Consider the following 19,485-nt stretch of genomic DNA (forward strand, 5'->3'; position numbering starts at 1 on the left):
ATAAAACAGGTGACCCAACCACCCGAGTTGAAATGCATCCTCACGAGACTTTAGGACTACGCCTCCTGTGGAACAGGTCCTGGGTCTTGCAATTCTCTTCTGATGCGAAGAGATCTATGTTTGGGAACCTCCACTCGGAGAAGACAGGGAGAACGTACTTGTCCTGAAGGGACCATTTGTGATTGTCCCTGTGGAGCTTGCTCAGATGGTCTGTCATTGAATTCTCCACCCCAGGGATATGCACTGCCTGAAGCCACACCAAATGTTCTATGGCACACATCCAAAGTTTTACTGCCTCGGTGCAAAGAGACACTGACGCTGTGCCACCCTGTTTGTTTATATAGAACATCGCTGTCATATTGTCCGTCAGGATCTGGATGGACTTGTTCCGCATGGCATCTGATAAGGAGATCAGTGCATATAAAACTGCCCTTAACTCAAGTAGGTTAATATGTTCATTGCATTCCGAATCAGACCACACACGGTGGGCATATGACCCCTCACAATGAGCCCCCTAGCCTAACAGTGAGGCATCCGTAGTGACGGAGAGGTGAGGCTGCCTGTAACCGAACTCAACTCCTCTGAACAGGTTAGAATCATCCAACCACCATTCTAAGGAGTTCACCACTCTCCTAGGAACTGATAGTCATCTACTTTGAGAATCTCGTTCAGGAGAAAAAGAAGAATTGAACCACATTTGTAATGGCCTCATAAACAGTCTAGCCAGAGGTATAACTGCTGTAGTAGAAGCCATACACCCCAATAAACTCTGAAGAAATCTAACAGATTGGAAATGGCATTTCTTTAATCTGCCAATGAGAGTCTTAATATTAGAAGCTCTCTCCTCGGGTAAGAAGCCTACATTTCTGACACCATCACGAATGATTCCAATAAATTGGAGGGATTTAAAAGGAGTCAGTTTCGATTTCTTTTGATTAATGAAGTGCTAGGGTGAGGGAAACCTGTCTATTGACATCCTCTGGTGAAGCATCTACCAGTAACCAATCGTCCAGGTATGGGAAGATACAACATCCCTGGAGTCTCAAGTGTGCTACTACCACTGCCATATATTTTGTAAAAACCCTCGGGGCAGTAGCCAATCCAAAAGGTAAAACCCTGTATTGAAACACAGGTCTGTTATACGTAAAACGGAGAAATTTTTTATGCTCTGAAAAAAATCGAGATTTGAAAGTGAGCGTTCTTCAGGTCAAGGACTGCAAACCAGGGATGTAAAGGTAACAGAGTTAAGACCACTTGCAAAGTGACCATTTTGAATATATGAACCCTAATTAGTTTGTTCAGGTTCCTGAGATCTAAAGGGGTCTTAGACCCCCCCCCCATCTTTTTTCTCAACCATAAACAAGTTAGAGTAAAACCCCAACCAAGAGGATGTATTTGGGACTTCCTCAATAGCCCCTTTGTCCAACAGTGCAGAAAGTTCTGACAATACCTCAGTTTGAGGAGGTTCAGAAGACAGGGAGACATAAGTAGGGTAATTCCAGAAACTCAACTTTACAACCCAACTGAACTATAGACATAACCCAAACATCAGAGGAAATAGAACGCCATTCGCCCCAGAATGCACTCAACCTGACTCCGAAGAACGGGTCAGGGCCCTGTAAGACCTATAATACGGCCTGGAGGACTGTTGTGGAGCTTGATGGAGTACCCCATACGAACGAGCAGTCAGATGATCCGTCCTTTTCTTGGAAAGGTATTCATCTGTCTTTTCAGAGAACAGCATAGTTCCTTTGAAGGGGAGATCCTCTACCCTGTTCCTAGTGTCAGGCGGGAGCACGGTCATTCGTAACCACACGTAGCAGTGTAGGACCACTGCAGAGAGCAACGATCTAGCAGAAGTGTCTGCCATACTCCTGTTGGCGGGAAAGGCGGGTCACTTCTTCTTGTATTACCCTGAAGAAGATCTTCTGATCCTCAGGGACCTTAGGGATGAAGGTCACCTCGTTCTTCCATAGCAGAAGTTGATATGGGGCCATCATTGCCACATAATTCGCTTTTATATCAAATGCAGCCGAGGTGTAAAATTTTCTCCCCATCGTGTCCATTTTCCTGCTATCTTTATCGGCAGGAGCTGACATTGACCCTTGTTTGGGTCTTGCCTGCATTTCCTCCATCCCTAATGAAGATGGAGGGGGATGAGCAGAAAGGAATGGATGGGCATCATCTTTCAAACGGTAGAGATTCTCTACCTTCCAGTTGGTAGCCAGTGCAGATGCAGGCTTCAAATTCAACGCTTTCCAGAGGTCAACAAAGCCAATGATCAAAGGGAAGGCTACAGTAGGCATGGAGCCCGAGTAAATATGTTGTAATATTTTGTCCGTAAACTTGGACTCTGCTTTGGCCATGCGCTGGAGGAGTTCGTTATATGCCCTAAAATCATCGGTGGGCAATGCATCCTCCGAAGGGCCAATTTCTCTATCCAGAGAGTCGGACAGGGGGGAGTCACTATGCCGTGTACGGCTCCTCGGAAACTTGACCTCAGATGGATGTGGTGTTCGCCTCGAGTCATCGTAGGAATAGGCCTGCAGGGAAGGAGACCTAGATTCCCTCCTGTATGGGCGGTCGGAAAAAGATGAGCCCTCTCTACGGTAGTAGGAGATGGCTGGATCATCACTAAGCTGGTCTTCCCTTTACCGGCTCCTGTATGAATGGGGGCTATATTGGTGGCTGGACTGGCCCTGTTGGCTCCCAGATGACATGGGTGACCTTGATTCATGTGAAGTTGATCTAGGGCGTCCCAATGGAGTGGGAGGTTTCTCGATCAATATTACATCCTCCTCCTGACTCGCTCCCCGAAGGGAACTCCGAGGTGAATGATGGTCTCCAGACCCTCCATGTCTTTTTTCTGGTGGGTCAGAACCGACTGTCTCAGGCGGAACTGAAGGGGGAGCAGAGATAATACTTTCTAGCACAGCTTTATCGTGCTTCAATGAGTGCTTTCGCTTCGTTCATTTCTTCTCCAGGTTGGGTTCCCCTGACTTCAACATCCAAGGTGGTTCCGAGGGCCTCGGATCCGAAGAGGGAGCCTCCTGAGAAGATGTCGGGGTGGTTCTCAGAACCGAAGGTGTTCGACTCCGGGGAACCTTCGGATCTGGAGTTCCTCAAGGAAAGGCTGAGATGGCGGTCGACGTCGAGGGCAGTCGACTCTGAGAAATCTTTGGAACCGAAGGCCTCCAATTGGAGACCGCTAGTTCCGACGAGCTCTGTGCTGAGGTGACGAGCGACTCAGTGGGTCTCGATTCCGACTGACTCGGCGAAGGGCGGGAACGTGGAGTCCTGGAGCTCACTGATCCCGGGCCAGGTCGGAAGGTGGAACCAGATGAGGCAGATGGTGGTGCCGTTGCCAGTGAGTCTGTAGCTGCCATCGCACGCTTCCAGAGAGATGCCTGTAAACGACCCGCCCGTTCAGCCCTGGCCTTAGATGTAAAGGCGCGGCAGTGCTTGCACACCTGAGTGTTATGGGTTTCCCCTAGGCAGCACAAACAACTCGAGTGGCCATCTGACCTTGTCATTTTTCGACTGCAGGTCTCACATCTTTTGAAAAGAGCTGTTTCTGACATCGCGACGACAGAAGAGCTGGAAACCTCAACTACCGGTGGCGAAAGAGAAACTGAGGGTATGTGGGGGGCGCTCTGCCTCTTAAGGGGCCATTTTCGGTGGGAAGACAGCTGCGCATGTGTGCTGAGAGGCAAGAGCGGTCCCCGGCGTTTTAGAGCTTTGGAAATCTCCAGAATCGGCAGGCCTGCACGTGGGCAGTCCCCCCATGTGCGACTGCACAGGAAGAGCGTAGATCAACAGACCTTTCTACAAACCTGAAAAACGCCTCATGTTTGCAGAACATATATATATACATATATATATATAGGTTTCATAAACTGGAGGTTAACCTTGCGAAATAATAGAAGCAGTGCCTGTATCTTTAAAAATAAATTCCCTCAGTGGCCATCTCTAGACAATTCCAACAATATTGTCAGTCTTCAAGTCTCACTTTCTGTCAGTAAAAGCAGGGGGAGGGCCTTCCCAGGGCTCTTTTGATGTCTGAAAGAGGACTCATTGGAGCCAGGCCTGGTAGCAGCCACAGTCAATTTGCGATCATGCAACTTGCATGTCTCACCAAGGCCTGGCTGTTTACTACTGTCAAAAGCAACCACCTCACAAAATGAAGTGTGGTGCAGTGGTTAGCATTTCAGACTAGGATCTGGGAGACCCTGGATTGAATCCCCACTCTGCCATGGAAACTCACTGGATGACCTCCAGTCATCTCACTCTCTCAGCCCAACCTACTTCTCAAGGGTGTTAGTTGTTCTAAGAATAAGATGGAGGATAAGAGAATGATGAATTCTGACTTCCCACTGTGGAGAAAGACGGGGTATAAATGTGGTAAATAAATAATAAATATAGCTGAAGATGGAGGGTAAAAAATGACAAGTTGCTTGGTGGGTGGGAGGAGTCTAGGAAGCAGAGAAAGGTAAGGATATGTGGGGTATCAAGAGGCAGAAAAGAAGGGGTGGTACCATATGAAGTAATAGACCCGAGAGCTGTTTATAATGAACAACAATGTTTAACTTATAAAGAGATAACGTCGATGGAACATAGAATATTAAAAATAAAGACACAAGAAGAGTTATCTCCTCAATATGGATGGTTTCAATATAGGCAAATCAGGGATCTTTACAACTCAGACTGTTTAAGTGGAGGAATAAGACTGAATAACTCGGAGCTAGAAGAAGTGATTTTACAAGAAGGTAAAAAAGACATTTCGAAAATATATAATACACTTCTAAAATGGCATACGGAAGACGAGACAGTCAAATTCCAGATGGTGAAATGGGCAATAAATTTTCATAAAGAAATAACAATGGAATCATGGGAATATTTGTGGAAAAATACTTTGAAGACTTCAACTTGTACCAATATTAAAGAGAATGTTTATAAAATGATGTATAGGTGGTATTTAACGCCTAAGAAGATTGCGCTTGGAAATGCAAATATGTCAGATAAATGCTGGAAATGTAAAAAACACGAAGGATCATTGTATCATATGTGGTGGACTTGTGAGGTAGCTAAGCAATACTGGGGAGATATAATTAAAATAATTAATGAGGTGTTGCAAACCCAAATAAATTAAGAACCCAGAATTGCTGCTACTGAACTTGGGAATGGAAGATGTTCCAAAGCAGCATAGAACATTGCTATTTTATATGATTACAGCAGCAAGACTTTTGTACGCACAGAAATGGAAAGTGCAAGAAATACCAACTATAGAAGATTGGATTTACAAATTGTTGTACATGGCAGAAATGGACAAAATGACAAGAAAATTGAAAGATCTTGATCCAGGAGAATACATTGCAGACTGGGAGAAGCTGAAACAATATCTAGAAAAAAATGGGATGTGAAAGGAGAACTGTGGCAGTTTGAGAATTATTAATATGTGATTTTATAAAGGGGAGAGAGAAGTAACTTTACCATTAATGGGGAAATTTAGTTATTAACTAATCTAAGCTAATATTAGTAATAAAAAATTGTATTAAAATAGATAGTTTAAACAGTGAAATGTAGATTGATATATTAGAAAATTGGAGATATAGAAGAATTTGAATATGCTTAGAATAAGTGATACAATATATATAAGATTTAGAAAAACTATAGTTAAGAGTAATTTAAATAATAAGATGGGTTAGGGGTTGGAAAGCTGTTGGAAGTCAATAAGGAGGGGGGGAAAGGGTGGGGGCTGATATAATTTAGATAAGACGGGGAATTTCTGTATTTAATAATACTCTATGTACTCACCAATAAAAATTTTTTTAAAAAAGAGGCAGAAAAGAAGGAACTGCAGGGGAATATGAGGTGCCTCCTGAAAGTTCCTTGTGGCTTCCCCACCATGCAAGTGGGCCTGGCATAGCCCAGCAGCTAGAACTGTGCAGAATTTTGCCAGGGAGAGGCTGCCAGGGAGAGAGACGGAGGGAAACCTGACTATAGAGGGGCAGATAGAGGTAAGTTGGTTGGTGGGTGAGAAAAAGAGAAGGAAGAGGGGAAAGGGGGAGGGGCTAGTTGGATTTTCAGGGAAGGGAAAGAGTGGGGCAGGGGAAAGAGATGCTCCCCACTTCGGGACTATCCCCCACTTGTATGTTATTATTATCAAACAGATACAGCAGCATTGAGTAGAATACACTACCTAGTGCATAACTGCCACAAAACTAAATGTCATGCAATGGATAGCCAGGCCAACACTGGAGCTCATTTGACATTTCAGTCCCTAAATACTTCCCTAGCCCCATTAGGAAAAAACAAAAACAAATTACCTTCTGCAGTGCTGAAGGCCACTCCTTGCTCATCATATTTCAAGGGTTCAATTATATAGTTTTTGGATTGTACAGGTAATTGCTTGCGGAATTTTAGCACATAATCTTCTTCGATGCCAGAGCATGGCAATGTCACTAATCTTTCGAGCAGTTTAATACACTGCAAATACTGGAGACAATAAAAATTCATTAAGGGGTGGGGGTGCAAGTGTAATTGCATTTGCCAACAACATCTATTTTTACATGCTTGATCTTTTTGGTTCTGCTTTATTGATAACTTTGACAGGATGACACTTCTGAATTTGCATGCTGCTTTCAAAACAACATGCAGATGTATCATTTTCTATGCGAATAAAGATACTTCACTGTTTTTTTTCTAGAACAAATGAATCTGCTGTTCACAATATAACCAACACCTTTGTAACACAGGATTATGAAGTTCATCTTAATTTTAAAAGAAGTATTTAGTGGATCTTGAAATAGAATGTATTTTGAAAAATGGCAAGGGGTAAAACTTTCCAATTCATTTCCAGTAAGTTGATACGCACATTTAAATGGAAATAATTTTATTTTCCTAAATGCCACTTCTGAGGTGATTATATTTCATAATACATAGAGAAATAGTATGTCTATTCCATTGGTTGTTCAGTTGGAGTTAATGTTTACGATTTCCTTTAAAAACCAAACAATCAAGCTTTTCAAAAATTCAAGAGATACTTGACTTAAAGGGCAACCTCTTGAAATAAATTATCCTTTGCTTCTGTGTGCTTTTTACCTCCATCTTGAACATGTGATTAGAAAGTAAAACGCCTCACTGATAATATCTATTACGAAGTCTTATTTCAATGCCTTGTGGGCCCCCCTGGCAACAAGAAATTAAAGAGGTAGTTTTTGGTATAAATCCTTCCTCACAATGGCAAATATTTTTTGAGAAGATGGAAATCCACCTTGCACATTGACAAAGTGAAAAGAACCACCCACTAAACACTGATTTAGCAGCAAAGGAAAAATCATACATCGTACACAAGCCATAATGCCATAGAGAATATAACATTCTTGACTATGGTTGTTGTGGACTGGCATTGTAGTTCCTGACGTTTCGTGACACTGAGAGATCTCTGTCTTTTGGTGCTACACCTCTGAAGATGCCAGTCACAGCTGCTGGCGAAACGTCAGGACCTACAATGCCAAACCACGGCTATACAGCCCGGAAAATCCACAACAACCATCGTTCTCCGGCCGTGAAAGCCTTCGACAATATATTCTTGACTATGTTTCCCTTAACAGACAAGATCTTGAGTGTATGTGGGGGGTGGGGGTGGTCTTTTTAATGGCATTCAATGTGTTCTCTCAGAAAGACAGTCCAAATGTCTTGTTATTTGTTATAAAACTATATGGTTATGAGGAGAGTGGCCAAAAGACATCCTGGACAGAGAGACAGAAAAGGAGTAGGCTAAGAAGAAGAAAAACCCTAGCTCACCAGGAGGATCACCTGAGATAAGCTGCAGAGGAAGCAACCCAATCTGCATTTGCTGGGCAGGAAAGTGAGGATGGATAGTTGCTTGTGGTTGCTAAAAATAACTGAAGTGGAAAATAAGATGGGCTTCAGGGCAGGAGACAGCCAAAGGTGGGAAGAAGCTGGAAATATCAGGGAACAGAGGATATGCCAGTACTCAAATGAGAGAAACCAGAAGAGAAGTATTTTCTAGGTTCACAGTAGCAGAGAGAATCTTAGATTGAACTGGTGCTACAGCCAGATAGCAGAAGAATTTTGAAATTAATAGGATGGGACATTTTATACTTCTTACACAGGAAAATGAAATTATTGCCACTCCTTTCCATTAATTGAGGCGTCATGCTCCAGAGAACAGGGTTGTGAGATCTAACCCAGTGTACACATAAAATCAATGTGCTCTTTCTCTGTGACGTGATTACAAAAGAAGTGGCTCTCTGTTGAAATGGGAAGGTTACAGGATGCCCATACATGTATTTTATTGGAAAGGGAAGTGTAGAGGGTTGGTTGTTTTTAAAAAAAATATTTTCTCTTAGTAAATGTTAATATCTGTAACCAGATTTTATACAAAACTTATTTGATGATTTATTATTATGGACATCTTGAGACATTGGTCCTATATTATTATGGACAACTTAAGGAACTCATGAAGTTTAGGTGAAAGGAATCAACTGGTCTGTGTGTATAAACATGCACATACATATATGGAGTACACATGAAAACATGAATAATCCCTGTCTCCAAGGAGGACATATTTTAATGAATTTTTAAAACCACTAGTAGCTGTTCCATTAGGATACAGGGTTCATTAAATAAAGGAGATTAATTACTCACATCTTGATCTGACAGTTTTTCTACTATCATTTCTTCCAATTCCTCTTTAATCAGCCATCTGCTGCCAATCAGGTTGCTGTTTAAAATATCACATGTATTCTCTTTTTAACTAATCATGCAATTAGAGTTAGATTGCAAAGGACCACACATACAGTCACACTTCATTTAGAAATATACTTTTTGCTCTGAAAATCAAAGTTACACTTAGTAACTTAATATCCTAAAACACAAAACAAAAAAGTAGTAGCTGTTAACATTATAATTTAATAGACCAAGAGATATTTTTCTAGACAGCATTTAAGACTCATCTTCAACAGCTTTCTAAGACAGAAAGCATTAAATGTTTGTACTTGTAACGCAATGAAATCTGGTACATAAGTTTTCAACAGAAACAAGACTACAACCATAAAACCAAAGACGTATGAGATTGCAAAACCATGTTGAGATCTGGTTTGATGCAAGGCAGGCTAGTTGTTGGTTTATTCAAGCACAGTTACTGACTCGCTTAGAGGACTTGCCACATTTTTAAAACAAAGATTCCAAGGCCTTGTGAAGGCAAGCCTATGAAGCTAGTGTGCTTCATAGATCTTGTATGCATCTAACATTGGGAGAGGAATGATGAACACCCTCCAGATCTGATGCTATTCTCTCTTTATTCCATCCTTCTCTGACTTCCCTGTTCTGAAAGCCTTGACCATTCTTTTCAGTATCTTCCAACTTAATCATCAAGGACTTCAGGATTCATGCTGCCTGTCAGTCCCAGAGCCTTCCCACTCTCTTCTGATTTCTGTTACCCTTTAGCCTGCAGTTCATTATTGTACTAATATACTGTTCTCTGAGAGACGCATCTTGAACCCTCCATTTTAACAATCACCTTTTTTCAACTAGTCCTCTTTAAACCTTTGTCCTAAGGTAATCTCACTCTTTGGTGAAGCCAAGGCAATCAGTTTTTAATACCTAATGCAACTTATTTGGTATTTTTGAGTTCCAGCTATGTGGTCATTTGGCTAAGGACAGATGCAAAACAGGCCTTCCAACATAAAAATGGTGTGAAGGCTTTAAAATTCTGCAGCAGTGGGCAATTTCTCTCAATTCCACTTCTGCTCCTGGGACTAGAAGGAGTCAAATCCTAATATTGTTATAGGAGTGTGAGAAGAAGCTGACAGAAACCTGAGTTATAAGAGAGACTTTAACAGAGCAAAATAAAGATTGAACAAAGTAAATTCTGAAGAAAGGATATGAGAGAGGAGTGATTGTGAAATGAAAGACTGTGACACCTCAGTTGGAAGTTATTAACATACTCTTATTTACTGAAGAATAGTTTCTAAACATCCTGAAATCAATACGCTTCTTTAACAAATAAAATTTTATTTTGTTTAATGTTGAACCTAGAGTTATATGCTATTACCATACAACAGCTGCATCCTCAGGACCACATAGTTCAACCAAGGAGTCTTAAGAGCTTGGGCACAATACTATGGGAAAGGTTAATAATCGGGTTGGAATTAAATTCCTGATGGCAGCATTACATACCCAGAGGGAGAGAGAAATAACAAGAAAGTTAAAGACACACCATATCTAACCACACAAAAGAGAGTTGTCATGAAAATTATGTTTACAGGTTTTCCAGGAAAATGGTACCCCATAGAATGATGTACTTTTAATCGTATTAAAAATGCACCTGCTTCACATTCCCTCTCTGCAACACTATCAATACTATCATTACGTTCTCAAAGGCAACTTACAAGCAGTTTTTGATCTCTGGAATTAATCCTCGAGCATGCATTTGATCTTGGTGTTCCTGAATACGCAGTAATTTACCATACATTTCCTAGAACAAATAGGAAGAGTACAAGGGAGAGAACCAGTTATTTCCAAGCACCAAACAGAATCCAACTGTAAGGAAACAGTATTGTGGCAAAGGTGACTTCTTATCTGAATTACTAATTGATCTAGAACACATTTTATGTATCTTCTGCCAAAAAACCCACTGTAAAGCAATCTGAAGTTGAATAACCACGAATGGATTCTTTTTTAGAAAATGCACTTCCAAATGCAAAATATAACCAAACTGGTAATGATTTTCCCTATTTTAATCCAAACATACTACTGTGAACATATGGAACTCTCTTACTGTAACAGACTACTGATCTATCTAACTTAGTGTTGTCCATTTTGGCTGGCAATGGCTTTCCAGAAATTCAACGAGAGAACAGTCATTCCCAAATGGAGATCCCAGGAACTGACACTGGGTGTTTGCAAAGTATTATCCACCACTGAGTCACTCACGGCTTCTTTCCGCTGGAACCATGTGAGACAGACCTCTTTTTGAATTACATTCAAGTTATATATTGTTGTGTGACTGTGAGTACCTAAATTAATCTTGTCCAGAGAAATATGTAAGTTCACATATGGGGTTAGACCTTATATTTAGCAGAATGGAATCATAAAATTTTGCACCAGAGAAAAGGACATCTCAGCAGAAAGAAGTTTTAGGTTAGGTCATAATCCATTTTACTTAAACAAGACTGATAAAATACGTCCCAATGTCTGAAAGAAACAGCACGGTTATTTTCTTCTCTTTTGGCCTGCCACTGAACTTTCTCAAACTAGCAACTCACACATCACATTTTTTTCTTATCTAGGAATAAAATTTGAATTGCAACTGTTACATTTGCCTTCTACCTCTTGCAATATATTCAATAAACTTTTCTTTGCCTCCTTTTTAAAAGTGCAAACGAACAAAAATTAGTATGGTTACCACCAGATGAGGGACAGAGATGAACTGGTCATTTTTTAGGGTCTCCAAGCTCTATAAATAAAATGTTTTATCCTTTCAGTTGTAACAAGTAAACGGTGATCATGGTTGATACAGGCTGTCATCATCTGCTTTGTTCTTAAAAGTGCATCACACCCATTCATTCTATCAAACATTAATACCTCAATGTTTTTAAAAAGCTGGACACAGACACACAGAGCCAGCCAAGCAGCACTGCATGCACAGTGAGCTTTGGGAGCAATAAGGAAGAATGGGTTATCCCAATTGTTGTCTGAACAAAATGTGGTAAACACACTTACAAAGTGATATTGCTACTCAAGTGATATACAGCCAGACTACTGAATTTACAAACCAATTGTTTTCTCTGAATCCAAGAGTTTATTTTCAAGCTAGTTAAAAAGCCCACAATCCATATTCAAGTATTTCTAAGATTCTGCCCCCCCCCGCCCCCGCAATTTCTTGTACACTAGTGTCCCTTGTTGAATAATGGAAACTATTGGGCAAAAGATTTTCCAGGTCTCAGTGACACGGTCCAATTAATATCATACAAGGGGGACTGAGACCTGGTTTGTGAAAAGATGAACCTAAGAAACTGATTCAAATAACACGATTTCCCCTTCACTGTAAAAAAAGCCAAAAGATAGGTAATTTCATTTCTTGCCTAATAAAATTTCTTTAGAATTTGAAATCCTAGAAAAGGACACAATTTCTAATGGATGTTTTCTCTGGAAAGGCTGACCCAGAATCCGGGAAATCCCCCAAAGCTATTTAAGAACTTTGCACCTTTTTTGCAAGGTTCTTCATTCTCAAGAATGGTAATTTAGGACATGCAGAAAGAAAGGAGCATGCTGCCCCAATTTTAAGCAACTTTTTAAGCAATTTTAAGCAAGATTCAGAAAGCTTCAGAGAATGGAATCACGACAATTTATTCCATGATGGTTTTAAAGGCGTTAAGACTTGACTGCTACTTCCATTAGCATTATATATTAGCTACTTTCTGCCTCAGAATACATTTTGAAATTTTTAGTTTATTCAAATTGTTGTGGTTGCACTTTTGCAAACTGTGGATAAATTTTGAGAATGATTGTCCAAATTCTCCTGATAAGAGCCCAGCCATTTTCAAGTTTCTATCTTCATCATGTGTATAGATTTGCCTAGGACAAAGTAGCAATAACAATACAATCTTATAGGAGCAGAAGACAGTGCCTAGAAGGGGAGTTTCTTTTTATCTTTGCCACATCTACTTCTTCTTTTGTAAGTTGCAGATACATTACAATTAAAATAGGTTTTCTCTGAAAAATATACCAGAAGACAATGTTTAAGAAGTTTTACCTAATAATTCCCCCCCCATTTTTATTTTTTCTCCATTTCTCCAACACCTTGGTGGTTCTTAAATTTATAAATGTGTATAGCAATAAAGGTGGGCATGTTCAAATCATCTGCAGGACAAGATAATGATACAGGCAATCTTGCAAAGCTATAGGAATCTGCAAAGATCACCTGGCAAACATTCACATCTAAAACATTTTAAAAAAAACTTTTCTGTTTTCAAAACACACAGCTGATGTTCTTCAGAAGCAAAACATGTCTGTATCCCTTACAATTGTCAGCTATTATACAGTAGATTTTATAAGAGATTTGTAATCTCTCTCTCTATATATATATATCATCATACTTCAGGAGGACTGTACCCTTGATTTTGTCAATTAACAAGATAAGCAGATTTAAATAATGCAGGAATTATAGGGCTGAATGTTTGAAGCACATCCTGGAAGAACAACCATGCATTTTAAAGCTAGCTTTCTTGCTATGGATTTCTTTTGGGAGTGGGTGTGTGGGAGAATGAAGAAGTTTGTACATGAGCAATATCTAAAATTCACTAGATACGAAATTCTATGTTACTCTTTCTTGGAAATAGCATACTTATATTGGTATATTTTAAATTTTGTTTAACATTCTAAGTTAGATGACTGTTGGGAAATGGAAAAGTGTGAAGAGATCCACTAATATGTTACATACAACTGGACATAGTCAGCATGGAAATGTGTCACCTTTCCCACATTATTTTAAGTAGGTCATTCATACTACTTCCATACCAGAAGTGTGCACAATATTTAAAGCCTTCTTAGACAAGCTTGAGGAATTGAATGGTTAAATCTTCTCAGTATGCATTTGATTCAAATGTAACTTCTGGATCAAACTTCTGGATTTTGTGTTCCCCAAACAAAACCATGTTCAACAAGGAGAGAGATAAATGTAGAAAAAGGTAATAGAAAAGGCACTGAAGTTATAATAAACCTTAATATTCAAGCCATATCTGAAAAGGACTTGAAGATGGATGTTAGTCTGTGCGGGCATTACAAGGATATCTAACGAAAGATATTATAGTTACCTGTCAAAATGGCACAGATTAGTTGCCTCAACAGGAATTCATAAAAACTGATAAGTCAGCAAGGAAATATACATTTAGGCAAAACTTCATTAATTTTTAATATGTTATAAATTATAGAAGGCTGTGTAAGACACACACAAAAATTATGTACAATTTTCCATTTACCTTTTTATGTAGAACTTTGGCCCCAATCAAGCTTTTGTCTAATTTTTATACATGTTTAATAATATTCTCTGTATTCCTATTTTAGATTTCCTTCAGAATATTAGAAATTTTATTTCACAAAACTATTTACACCATTATTTTTAATGAAGAAATTTACAAATATCATAAAAATTACATATGTTTGTCAAATGGCTTTCACGTGAGGAAGGCTTAACCAAGTGGGAAATGGAGCAATTCCTGGAGAAAGGTTCCATCTCAGGAAAATTTTACATACCTTTTTTAAAGGCAACCAATAAAGTTGCACTCCTTGTAAAAAAATTAATTTCTTCATTATGATGGAATGCAACAAAACATCTTGCCCTTGGGTTGCTCCATTTCAGCCAAAACAAATGCAAATAGCCTGTCAGATGACAGCTGCTTTGATAAGGCTCCTTTACAAGACCTGCATGCTTTACTTTTTTCCCGTGAAACTTGGGATGAAAGGCAGAAGGCAGGAAGAGAATTAATGTAGCATACAGTCTAAAGGCAATGCTACAACCGTGATTAAGTAGAAAAGCTAAAAGGCACAGATTTTCCACAGCCTCTCTGCGTGCAACCCATCCGTGTAACAAGTTGACAGGCCTAGCGCGTCAGCTCCATCATCCCCTCCGACAGCTAAAACGCAGCGCTGCATCCCTTTTCAGAGAAAATTTGCGTCTGCACCATGAAGCGTTGTACATTATTTCTTAGCACTGCAGGGGGCTCAAGTCCATATGGAACCTTCACAAATATTACCACAGATCAAACCAGCGGCGTTTCGAGGCAGATTTGACATACCTATTTAAATGAACAGTAGGGGTCCTCAGGCTGCCTCAGGCTCTGCAGTAGAAAACCTCTCTAGAAAGCCTACACTGCAGCTCCATTACTCAGCAAAGACACACTCTACATTTATCATTCATTTCATTTCTGCCAGGGCAAGAAGCTCATTTGCCCAAGGTCAACCAAAAGAAAAAATAATTCTTCTCTTCTCTCTCTACAGAAATAAATGTACCTGACAAGTGGGGATTTTGTCCCTTTGGGTGTGTACAGCACAAACACACACCAGATCATTCTTGAAAAAAAAAACAGTAAAGCTTATCTTTTTATAGAAGTCCAATAAATGTGACTGCAGCTTTTTTCAGTAAATAGATAATGAGGGGAACAGATTTTGATACTGTCACCATACAAAAAAAAGTTATTAGTACAAACATGGGCACTTAATTTTTCTGATTATTAGTATACATTTCAGTCTGACAGAAAGCTAACAATTTTTCTCTAAAGGTCTTCAAACAATACATACGGTGCAAACTGCATGAAAATGTTATTTATTTCAAGAACACACATTTGGAGTTTTTAACCTTAGTAACAAAACACATTATAGGGTTATGTAAGGCCTGCTTTTCTGGCTGTTTCTCTCAACAGCTGGCAGCCAATAAAGTATACTGGATGTGAATGTGAATATTTGATAGTTAGAATTACAAACAGCGATAGAAAATTTTTCCAAGAATCCCTGAACCTTACTGTGCAGTGTTCATCTTGTACAGCCTATTTTGCTGCTGGCCAACTATACAAAACCTTAAATGTTATCCACTTGTGTATTTCCTTCAGTACCCAATTAGTGACTGGAGGCAGTCTTGTACTTGTCTGTCAGTCTCTTTTTAAAATCTCATGGAAAAATTGACATCATACTGAATCAGCACAGTAGCCCAAGAATAAGGCTAGGAACAGTCTATGATATAGCAAAAAACCAAATCTGAGGGGGGAAAGTTCACTGGCTGCACAGTCCTGTAGTGTGCTACTTGGGAAAGGCAAGGGAGGACAAGCTCAGGGTGACAAAGTACAGAAATTAGTTGACAAAGGCCTAATAGAAACGTTCTTCCTCCACTTTCAGACTAAGATTGTCTGGCTGGATTCAGAAAACTAAAAGACTGGACTAAAAGACGGAACTAAAAGATCTGCAGGGCGTGTAAAACGGAAATGTTCTGCCGGGCCTTTGGCTGAGTGCCAGCAGGTGTCCTCCTTCCAAGACCACCACTTTTTCTGGGGCTGCCCTCGGCCATCTGCTGTGCCCGTATACGGACTCCCAATATTTGTTTAAATAGCCGGCTCCTGGACTATTTTAATGACTTTTTAAAAATTATTGCTTTTATGGTTTTTTTGACTTTTAATGTATTTTTTTAATGTTGTTAGCTGCCCTGAGCCCATCTGTGGGGAGGGTGGAGTATAAATAAAATAAAATAAATAAATAAAACAGTGCCTCCACCAGATGGGAGGGTTGGCAAAATCGAACAAGTGGTTACTAGCAGCCACTCTAATTCAGGATGCAGAAAGCTGGTTGCACTTTAATTAAGTCATATGATAAATAGCTACAAATGAGACAGAATAAGCTCCTGGCTACAGGCACCAAACATCCTAAAATGATTGCTTTAATGTTCTATAGGAAAATAAACACAGAAAATGTTCTATGCTCCTACAGAGTCCCGAGAAGGAAGTCCTTGGTCAGAAATAAGGAACTGGTGAAATTGGTTGGCCTTTTTGTGTGTGGAACTCTCTTCCTGCCCACATCATCTTCTGCTTAGAGTCTCTTTTCCATTCTTTTTCTCTTTGTGTAGCATTTTAAAAACAAACCTCTGCACTCCATAACAAGCCTTTCATTAGACGTTTCTTTGAAAACATTTAAAATAGATTTTGAATTTAACTCCAGTCTTGTTGCTGAACTTTCACTTATCATAACTGAAATCTTTGAAACGATATAGATATAGTAAACTAGAAGACAAACTATAGTTTAAAAGGAAACAAGATAGTAATTTCTTAAACTGCTAACTAGTTTTCCCTAGGAACAACATAATGACCTAGGAATATACATTATACCAAAGTAATTTTATTTTGAACCATGAAAAAAAAATCACAACTTACATGCATTAATGCATAATATGCCTGCTTGCCAGTGTAAAAAAGGAAGTGAAATGGACGACCATTCTCATCCCACTGGATTGCTAAAGAAAAGATATTAAAATTATAATAATTATAAATATCTAGAATAAGCTACAGCCCTCAACACCTTCCTTATATAGGACTAAAAATTCCACTTGAGGGTTTTTCACCACTCACCATTCAGTGGTTTGCACATCGAAACCTCAACAGATAATTTATCCCACTACTTAATAATACTTAAAGGTTAACAGACCTGACTGATATGTGATCTAACCTTCTCATTCTTCACTTTCAGCTTATTACCAATCAACCAAGACTTAGAGATGATTTAAGCACATATTTTTGCATGTGACAATTACCACATCTTCATTCCTCCTGTAACTTTGTTGCCTGTTACGCTTTTGAAAATGTACATGAGGTTCCCCCACTCTGAACTTTCCCCCAATCTTGTCAATCACTGCCAGAGGGAGAAGACTGTCCACCCTCCTAGCCCCACAGTACTTAATGGTGGAGAGAGATGAAACATTTGCATAAGATTTACAACTCAAAACAAGCTAAAGGAATGTGGGAGAAGGAGAAGAAACAAAGGCAATGCCTTTTAAAGTGCTCTTTCTTTCTAAGAATAGGAGCCAAGAAGTCAGATCCGGTCCACGAATGCAGGAACAGGAAGAGGAACAATTCTAAAGTGATGAATGGACCATACCAATTCAGACTGCAGGTGACAGATCTTTAAATATTCCTATGCATATAAGGTATAGACAGTATCCAGTAACTGCAGGTTGAAGTGGCATGGTCATTCTATCACCTCATAGTTCTTTCATCTCATTCAGCTGCATGAGTAAGCCAGATTCCAGATCCACTTATTTAAGTGGGACTTGATTCTAAATACACCTGCTTTAGATATTGGGAATGCAGCCTTAAAATGGCACCAACTGCAAATCTACATGTAGAGATACAGCAGCATAGACGGCAGGTTTTTAGAATATAGGTTTTTTAGAAATGTAACACTCTCAAGGTAAGATTTCACAGTATTCTAAATGCCAAATTTGGGATCTGTAAGGTAAGATGCAGAAAAAACTGTCATTCAAGATATTATTATTAGTAACTCCCCTTAGGATTGCACTATAAAATACCACTGTTTTTATGTCACCTGCTCTAACTGCCTAGTATAGATCATGATATTTTCATTAGTTTCCTTATTAAAGAAAAAAGAAGGGAATATAAAAATCGTATGTGTGTACACAGATATCCCAAAACTGCACTTTAACACATTATTGGTCTCCACTTACCGCTTTGCTTTGGAAATATTTCAGTAGGATGCTGTTTAAAAATGTAATAAAATAAAGTTAGTGCACTGATAAAACACATCTGTCTTGATATCAACAGCACTGAATATGGTTCTTACCTTCATTACAGGTCTAGCCCGCTTGTCAAACAGACCAGATGGAAAGAGGTAGGCAATGGCTTTCTGCAAGCAGATATTTCATTAGTTATAACTTCCATTTTATAAAGTGTTAAAAAATAAAATTCTCAAAATATTTAGCATGTCCAGAAACTTTAATATCAAATTTAAATTCTAACCCACACAATTCACTGATGTACAAGGATGGCTAAGAGGCAAGATGTAAGCTATATAATCTTTTGCTACTTATCAACCCTGGTAACATTTAACATCAGCGTTAGTTCTTACACTTTATGAACTCCACGTGCTTAGACCTTCTACTAGCACAGCTACGCATGTAAAAGATTCGCCCTCACTGTACTTACATTTCCTTCCATTAGCACTACTATATGCATATAAAGCTGAATGGGCTTTCAAGACAGGCTTACAATGCTTTGCCAGAAAAGAACAGACTTACTCCTATTATCTTTTCCTCAAGTCCTTAAATCTACTACTTATTGTGATGCCTTTGATATTAGATTCCATCCTTCTACTAAAACAACTAGTAACCTCTCACTAAAGAGCTCAGGGCAGCACATGGTTCTTTCCTCTATTTTTATTTCCTCTATTTCCTCTATTCTTTCCTCTGTATTTTCTTTCCTCACAAGCACCCTGTGCGTGTGACTGGCCAAGGTCACACAGTGAGTTTAATGGCTGATTGGGGGACATGAATTCTGGCATGGGGCTGGCAGGGAATTGGTGAGTGGGAAGAAGGAAGCAGAGAAATGGGAGAGGGTATGTGGCTGCCAGGAGGAGAGAGAAAATACTGTGGAAAGGGGCTGCAGAGAACCCCTGCAAAGCCCTGTGGATTCCCTGCTTGTAATAATATAATAAAACTTCCATATAGCTGTTTAACAATCTCAGCTTATCTTACTGTTAAGAATGAACATCTTATATGTTAATTCATACACACACACTTATACTATAAATACTTTATAAACATTTCTGTTGCACTAATGTTGCACTTTATAAACATTTCTGTTGCCTTCCTTTAATACCAAATGCCTTCCAGGGGTGCAAAGAGACTTGCCTCTGGCAGAAGGCCACATTCTGCTGGCAGAAAGCTCCCTGCCAGCAGAAGTC

At 39.4% G+C, this 19,485-nt stretch overlaps 1 protein-coding gene across 1 annotated transcript in view; it reads right to left on the reverse strand.

Annotated features, from left to right (window-relative positions):
• Positions 1-19,485, reverse strand: part of MRPS9 (mitochondrial ribosomal protein S9) — a 55,469-nt gene that overhangs the window by 11,216 nt on the left and 24,768 nt on the right. Inside the window, exons 3-8 of the mRNA XM_054973842.1 lie at positions 18,367-18,429; positions 18,251-18,281; positions 16,944-17,023; positions 10,419-10,504; positions 8,674-8,749; positions 6,327-6,495 (exon numbers count right to left, since the gene is read on the reverse strand). Of these exons, the coding sequence (XP_054829817.1) occupies positions 6,327-6,495; positions 8,674-8,749; positions 10,419-10,504; positions 16,944-17,023; positions 18,251-18,281; positions 18,367-18,429 (505 nt within the window). The remainder of the gene's footprint in view (positions 1-6,326; positions 6,496-8,673; positions 8,750-10,418; positions 10,505-16,943; positions 17,024-18,250; positions 18,282-18,366; positions 18,430-19,485) is intronic.

Source organism: Eublepharis macularius, chromosome 3, assembly GCF_028583425.1.
Source record: "Eublepharis macularius isolate TG4126 chromosome 3, MPM_Emac_v1.0, whole genome shotgun sequence".
Taxonomy (NCBI): Eukaryota; Metazoa; Chordata; class Lepidosauria; order Squamata; family Eublepharidae; genus Eublepharis; species Eublepharis macularius.